Source organism: Lissotriton vulgaris, chromosome 8 (assembly GCF_964263255.1).
Source record: "Lissotriton vulgaris chromosome 8, aLisVul1.2, whole genome shotgun sequence".
NCBI lineage: Eukaryota > Metazoa > Chordata > Amphibia > Caudata > Salamandridae > Lissotriton > Lissotriton vulgaris.
This window is the reverse complement of record NC_141696.1, coordinates 1,116,131,407-1,116,139,926: the sequence shown is the minus strand read 5'-3', so window position 1 is coordinate 1,116,139,926 and position 8,520 is coordinate 1,116,131,407. Positions and strand designations below refer to the sequence as shown.

The window sequence follows — 8,520 nt, the reverse complement described above, 5'->3', positions numbered from 1 at the left end:
ATAGACAAAAGAATGTCTTCGTCTTTTCGTCAAATTACTATAATGCCCAAAGTTAAATCTCAGTATAATGGAAACCATTGTCGTTTATTGGTTTAATTCGCAATGAAATATAGCGACAACTCACCCTCGAATGGTGTTTCCGAGTCGTTGCTTAATGTAGCTGCCAACAACCACTACCTAGCTGTATTTACCCATCTGCGAAGATAGATCCTTTCTATCTCTATGAGTGGGAACATCTTCGGGGAAACCACATCGCGTTTGACAGCGGAAGCGAATATGCAAGTCCCCGTAGCGGCCATGTCTACGTCAGGCTAAACGTTACCGACTCACGCTATCGAATGGCGAAGGCTGTGCAAGAACTACTTTGACTTCCCAATACGATTCAGGGGTGACGTTTTGCCTGACCGGAGCATGGCCGCCGCAGCACCTGCATAAGATGTCTACTGTGGAGTACAAACTGTCATTAACCTGAGAAGTGATACGGCGCCAGTAACCTAGGGCTTGCGAAGCGTGCTCCCAGAGGGGGAGTCCGCAAGTGGCGGCCCATTATAGCAGTGAAACCCATCGTCGGGAAACCCGCAGGCAGTATGGCCTGCCGCTCAGTGTCGAGCTTCTTCTCGGGACCGGAGGAGCTGGTTGACGGCGGCCACGCGGCAGCGGTTCTGGCACAATTGAAAACCTTCTACGACTCTCGGCTCCTCTGTGATGTCACGATTGAGGTGCTCGGGGGCATGGCGTCGCCAACCGCCACCACTCCAACTACGGCCGCCGGCGCGCGCTCTCCCTCAGTTGAAGCGACTGGCCGCCTCTTCTCATGTAACCGCAATGTACTGGCGGCCGCCTGCCCGTACTTCAAGAGCATGTTCACCGGTGGTCTATACGAGAGCAAGCAGAAGAAGGTGACGCTGCACGACATGGACGCTGAGTCCATGGCCCTTATTATCGACTACTGCTACACTGGTCGCGTGACGGTGAGCGAGGCCAACGTACAGCGACTTTACGCTGCTGCTGACATGTTGCAGCTGGAGTATGTGCGCCAAGCCTGCGCCGGCTTCCTGGCCCGCCGCTTGGAGCCAGCCAACTGCGCCGGTATCCTCAAGTTCGCGGACGCCTTTGACCACGCCGAACTGCGAGCTCAGGCCTTGGCTTACGTGGCGAGGCACTTCAGCCAGCTGAGCGGTGGAGAGTTGTGCGAGTTGAGTCTGGCACAGCTGCAGGAGGTGTTGCGGCTCGACGACCTGGATGTGGACGGGGAACGGCGCGTGTGTGCAGCCGCCCTACAGTGGCTGGAGGCTGCGCCGGCCGACCGTGGACCCTGCGCCGCCGAGGTGCTGCGCTGTGTGCGTTGGCACCACTTGGCCGACAAGGACCGTGTATACCTGGAGGGGTTGCGTGGCCGGCCTTTCGTTCGGCGGTACTGCTTGCCCTACCTACAGGGGGTGATGGACGACCGCTATGGGCCTGTTTGTCCGCCAACGCCCCCAGAGCCACAGACCCCACCACAGGAGAGCCCTGCCCGCCGCATCGGAATGCAGGCCAAGGAGATGGTAATTTTCTTTGGACACCGCAAAGAGCCCTTTCTCTGCTACGATCCTTACTCTGGTGACATCTATACCATGCCTTCGCCGCTGGCCACGGCCGGACACGGAAGCGGCAAAACCGTGACTTCCTCGGCAGTCTGCATCTCGCCACAGCACGATATCTACTTAGCAGCGCAACCCCTCAAACAACTGTGGGTCTACAACCCAGTGCGCAACAGCTGGCGGCAGCTGGCAGACCGATTGCTTTGCCGGGAGGGTATGGACCTGGCATACCTGCGTGGCCACATCTATATTCTAGGGGGTAGGGACCCTTCTACGGGGGCCAGGTTAAGGGAAGTGGAGTGTTACAGTGTACAGCGTGACCAGTGGGCATTGGTTTGCCCCCTTCCACACTCGCTGTACTCCTTCGAATTAGTCACTGTGGGGGACTACCTATATGCGGTCAACCACAAGCGATTACTGTGCTACGATCCTGGCCGGGACCAGTGGCTAAATTGCGCCTCAATGCGGCGCAGCGACTTCCAAGAAGCCTGTGTTTTCCAGGACGAGATCTACTGCATCTGCGACGTTCCTGTGCTAAAGGTGTACAGTCCCGCCCGTGGCGAGTGGAGGCGGGTCTGCGACATCCCGGTAGATGCCAGCACGCACAACTACCAGATTGTCTGCCACGGTGGGCGGCTTCTGCTAATCACTTGTACTACACCACAGTGGAGAAAGAACCGTGTCACTGTGCATCAGTACGACGCGTCCGCTGATCGTTGGTTAAATGTGGGTACCATGTTAGGATTGCTGCACTATGACTCTGAATTCATATGCCTGTCGGCGCGTGTCTTTCCGCCTTGCCTTGAACCAGGACAGAGCTTCATCAGCGAAGAGGATGATGTGCGCAGCGAATCTAGCGCTGACTGGGAGCTGGATGGCTTCAGCGAGCTCGACTCCGAGTCAGGCAGCTCAAGCTCTTTCTCCGAGGATGATTGGCACCGGGGGCCCGCCGCGGCTCAGCACAATGCGCTATTGGATGGGACTTTATAGGGCATGCCATAACAGAACACGCACAAATGTTTGCCTTATAAGAGAAAGATGCGTTTATATGGGCATGGCCCTCCTACCCCAACAATTGTTAGCCATATTGGACGTTAGTGTCGCCAGACTTTCAAAGGCTATACCACTATTGCATCTCCCTCCTCCTATATGCATACTCGCAAATCTTTGCAGGGTTTTGAGGAAGGTGCTTAGCAAACGGATATCGGTGAAGTCATTGCCATAAGTAAACCTAAGTAATCTAGCGTTGAAGGATCCACATGCCCACATGTACGCTCGTACCAAGCCCCTCCTGCCTTAACACTTAACAGGAATGTCTCTAGCACATCCTTTAGCAAGAGTAACATTGTGTTTTGATGGTTTTGTTTAATGCACTGATTGTAAACCAAACATTTCGCTGCTGCGTACGATGAACTGGGTATATATATTATGTGTTGGTGCATAGTGTTCTGCTTATGATTAATGCAGGTTGTTTTACTCTTCTGTTGTGATGGCCTCACCCCTCCCCCCCCCCCGTCCCCCAAAATTACACAGAATACCAAGGCCTGTTTATACACTTTGAACAAATGCTGTTATAAACGTTTGCATATTGTCTAGGCCTGTCTAATTCAATCCTATCAACTTTTGATTTTCCCCCTCTGTGAGTGTATAAAGTGGAATCCCATGTATAGATTTATTGTATGCACGCGTCCTTTTGATTTGTGGAAGGAAGACATTTTGTAAAATTCTATTTATAGATGTAGATATTTTGTGATGGGGCAAGCATATTTATGGAATTTATTTAGATAGTATTGAATTTGATATTGTTTAAAAGTACTCAATGAGTTCAGGGTTTAAAAACGCTATGCAAAAAGATGCTGGTTAAGAATCTTGATGTGCTTTCTTTTTAAGCGTCCCTTGCTCTGGGAAGGAAATTAAGTTTGCAGAATGTTTCTATACCTTGTTTGCCCAGAATTAAACTTTGTAGCGATGGTTCTCAAGCTTATTTTTTTTTTGTGGCCCACTCAATGGATTTCACCCACCCCAAAACATTTTATGTGACATTTTTCTTTAGAATCCACTTTGAAGCCTTGCTTTTTGTTTCTTATACTTTTTAATTTAGATGTTCTTAAAAAAAAAAAAGCTACTAAGGTGAACATATCCACGCTATTAACTAATGTGATGTCGAATTCCTATTCCACATCATTTACTGCGTTTCATTTTATAAAGTGCAACAAACTTATCCACCACAAAACTAATATATTCAGGACCCATAAATCACTTGAAACTTATCTCAGTATTAAAACACATGAGTGGAATAGTCTACTAATTTGAGATTTTTGACGTTCACAATTAATGTGCTAAAGACAATTCAGTAGAATTTACTGTTCATGTTTTTTTGACTCTCATACCATGCCCCTAATCCACAAAAGAACATGTAGTGCCTTCTTCCTTAATCACATATACACCGAAATCCCTTTAATAAATAAAACTTTGAAGCACTTCTGAATTTTATACAATTTAAAACGTTGCAGGCATACTTTCACAAATGTTTCCTTTAGCAAGACTATATCTTCAACTGGAACAAGATTTTCAGGTGCCCGAATCCACCTATTTTCCAGTACATGCTGTCCATTTCTGAGCAGGGATCTGACATCACACTATATAAATCTAAGCAAATTGGGTGGACCACTTTTAAAACTTTTCTTTTTTCTATTTTTTCATAAATCGAAAAACCGCACCTCCGTCATATCTACCCACCTGAAGTTTGAACTAATGGTAACGGTAGCCACACACATCAAATGTTATCCTTTATCTTTGCAGGCTTTTATATGTGATGTTATAGTACTGCCACCATTTCTAAGGTCATATTGAATCAGTAGCTTCATCATGTCTGAAGTGTTTTATCCTACAATTGTGGCAACCGTTTCAATTTGGTACCAGTCTCAACAGACAAGTTTTTGACAAGCTTCAGCTCAACATCTATGTGCCTATTATACCAAATTTCATGATGGTGTTTTTTTTCTGCAAAGGATTTATAATGCATGGGTTTTGCAGTAATCGCCACGTTCATCACTCCAAGGATTGGTGCAGACCAAGAGCTTGTCTGAGGTTGAAGATAGTGTCTTCTGCGTAGTGCTAGGTCGTGCTAATGACCTAATTTTAAGGGGACATTTCATTCCACGCTGAAGTCTTCTGTTATGTTGCAAACATAAAGATTAAACAGTGAGCCAAAAATGTATCCCTGCCTCAATCCTAATAACAGCAGGCGCTAGATGCCAGATTGTCACAGTCCACAATTTTCACAGCAGCCCAATTCCCCTTGTGCAACACTCGTAAGATTCTTAACAAAGAATTATGAATATTGCAGAAGGTTAACTTATATTATGTTTCATCCCAAACACCTTTATCAGAAGCTGTCACAGATCATAGATGCACAACATAGTGCCTCTAGAACATTTTTCGACTAGGTGCTTGCTGTAATGGTCCGGTCCAATATATTGTGCAGTGGAGACATTTCTTAAGTCCAGTTTGAAATTTGGAGACCACACATTACAGCATTGTCTGTTCTTAAATGTTCTTTCATGTTTATGGCAAATACTTTGCTAATTTGTCTCGGATTAGCTAATAACCTATATTTTTCAAGATTTTTTTGTCTCTCCTTCTTATGAACTTAAAGCAATATTCCCCCTTTTCAGGCATATTTGGAATATTGGTACTATGCTGAAGCAATTGTGCCATAAATGCAACCCGCCATTGACTGTATTCTTGCACAGTGATTTTGTCCATATTATGTAATTAAATTGCTTTTGACATCTCCAGAGTTTCTGTTAGCCACATGCTCTTTCTGTATGACTGGTTAAAGAATTGAAATTTCACAATTTTAATTATTTCTTGTCAAAATGCTGTTATTGTTGATCGTCTCTGGCGTCACTTGCCCTTATGTCCATATAGCTCTCTCCGTTGCCAAGCTAGTTTAGCCATTGTACAGCATTTAATTTCACAATGAATCTTGGTACTATTCAACTTCTGTCTCCATACAACCGCTTTACCCCTGCACACTATAACCTGGTATTGTTCCTCCCAGCTTTCACAGTAGAGATTTGCCCCCCCCCCCCCTTTCAACCCTGGTATTAAGAACCCCTAAGGCTCTACATTTCTTTGCTGCAATTGCAACTTTTTTAATACGTTTACAATATAAATTTGTCATTGCTTCTATCCTGCTTTTTAGTTTTTGGTTCTACCACAATTTTCATTGGTAATAGTTGATAAACTTTTTCGAGATGCATGACGTATATACCATTTGTGGACAGTATGCTCTTCTGTTCCATAATACATTACGGATACCTTTTTGTTTTCATACTTTTAACTCCCTCACCCCACATTTTCTATACTGTAGTGTAGGAATATCTGTAGGTGTTTTATCCACCTTGTTAGGTTTCCATTAATTTTTGTTTGGTGTTTATCCAAAATGAAGATTTGAAAGAACCCATGATATATTGATAGTAAAATAAACTTTTTTTAAAGGAAATATTATTATGCGTAAAACGTGCCTTTTAGCATCCTGTGGTGTACCTTTTTAGTATGTAAATAATAAAGCATTAGAACAGGTAATGGGGTTTGGGGTCTTGGTTAGGAAAGTGGCGAAGCATTTTATCAGGAAATATGTGGCTATTTAAAAATCAAACTGGCCACTTTTGGCTGTGCTTTCCTTATGTGTTTTGTACACTGGGATGAACACGACAAAGGGCTGGAACCTTGTTTTTCTCAAACTTAAAAAAAAAAAAACTTCTGGGTCCAGGCAGATCTTTAGTGGCAGAAAAAATACATTTGAGGTATTTTTACAGATCACTGACCTAATATTGACTTCCCAAAATATCGTCGCCAAAATATAGAATGCAAAATTATCGAAAATTCCTATCTCCAAACAGGTAAGTAGAAAAATATCGAATCCAAAATAGTCTATAAAAAAATATAGTCTGTCAAAAGATCGGTTTTTAAATTTGTTTTACATTTTTTTAATGTCTTAAAAGTAATTTAAAGTTATTGAAATAATATAATTAACTAAAACATACTAAAAATACTCAAAGAACCTTAAAATTAAGATATAATAAATGTAAGTTAAAAAGACATAACATTTTATTTTTTAATACATATATATTAACGTAATATTAATAAAAAATATGCAATATTTTTACCGTAGGATAGCAGGAGGGTACAATTTATTGTTACAACTCCAGTGAGTGCAACAGTAGGGAAAGCGTTGGATAGCGTAGGGGTAAAAATTACTATTCCCACTCCAGAGAGTTCAACAGTAGGGAAAGAGTTGGATAGCGTAGGGGTAAAAAATACTATTCCCACTCCAGTGAGAGCAACAGTAGGGAAAGCGTTGGATAGCATAAGGGTAAAAATTACTATTCCCACTCCAGAGAGAGCAACAGTAGGGAAAGCGTTGGATAGCGTAGGGGTAAAAATAATATTCCCACTCCAGTGAGTGCAACGGTAGGGAAAGCATTGGATAGCGGGAGGGTAACAATTACTATTCCCACTTCAGAGAGTGCAACAGTAGGGAAAGCGTTGGATAGAGGGAGGGTAAAAATTACTATTCCCACTCCAGAGAGTGCATCAGTAGGGAAAGCGTTCGATAGCGGGAGGGTAAAAATTACTATTCCCACTCCAGAGAGTGCAACAGTAGCAAAGCGTTGGATATTGGAAGGATAAAAATTACTATTTCCACTCCAGAGAGTACAACAGTAGGGAAAGCGCTGGATAGCGTAGGGGTAAAAAATACTATTCCCACTACAGAGAGTGCAACAGTAGGGAAAGCGTTGGATAGCGTAGGGGTAAAAATTACTATTCCCACTCCAGAGAGTCCAACAGTAGGGAAAGCGTTGGATAGCAGGAGGGTAAAAATTACTATTCCCACTCCAGTGAGTTTAACAGCAGGGAAAGTAATGATTTAATATATTATTAAAAATAAATTATCAATACCAATCAAACATTAATAGAAATTAATAACCAATGTAATATTATGTAATAAATAATTAGAAATACAAATACATATTAGTTATTACTAATTTACCTATTCATAATTATTTAACTAATTACTTTTCAATAACAAACTAAATATACCAAGTAATAATTAACAGTAAATTAATTATCAATACACAAAGTATTTTTAATATGTAATTAATTACATTACTTCCCACCCTATACACCCACAATCCACTGCAGAAAATACATTAATAAAATTATCATTATCAAATTTTTAATGAATACAAATTAATTACCAATTCATAAATATGAATTGCCAATTAATAGAAATTAATTACCAATCAAATTAATTAACAATAAATTTAAAATCAATACCAATATATATTTTTTTTACTTAATTACAATTAAATTACTTCCCACCCTATTCCCCTATAAACCCGCTACAGAACTAAAAAGCAAAATGTAATTAAAAATAAATAATTGCTAAAAATTTATATTTAATATAATTAAATTACTTCCCACCCTATTCCCCTATCAACCCGCGACAGAATTAAATTACGCAAAAATTAAATAACATAAAATTCATTACTTAAAATAAATTAAACCTACATTACAAAAATTTATATACACTTTTCACACATATACTAACATTTTTTTTTTTTTAATATAATAATAATCTTTATTCGGTTTTTTAGCATTTGCAAAACCATAAAAGATGACATAGTTATACAAATATTCATTAAAAAGGTGCAATTGAATATACAATTAAAAAGTCAAATTGCCAGCAAGTTACACAGATATGAGTTAGTAGTTTGATTTACAGATTGTTTCTGTGCCTCATAATGCACTTAAAAAAATTTAGTACATAGTACACAGTGGATTCAGAGTCCAAAGATTGGAGTGCCAACATACTAACATACAAAACACTTTAAAAAATTCGATAATATTAAAAATTCGATATATT

General features: G+C 41.2%; 1 protein-coding gene across 1 annotated transcript; it reads left to right on the top strand.

The window, feature by feature from the left end:
* The first annotated feature begins 305 nt into the window (after positions 1 to 305).
* Positions 306 to 5,383, top strand: LOC147698341 (kelch repeat and BTB domain-containing protein 7-like). The gene has a single exon (XM_086934936.1). It carries the CDS (start codon positions 588 to 590, stop codon positions 2,571 to 2,573), a length of 1,986 nt encoding a protein of 661 aa, XP_086791062.1. The 5' UTR covers positions 306 to 587; the 3' UTR covers positions 2,574 to 5,383.
* Positions 5,384 to 8,520: the final 3,137 nt, after the last annotated feature.

Bases quoted from the DNA above. Each gene is read 5' to 3' on its own strand.
- LOC147698341 (XM_086934936.1), top strand. From the start codon at position 588: ATGGCCTGCCGCTCAGTGTCGAGCTTCTTCTCGGGACCGGAGGAGCTG.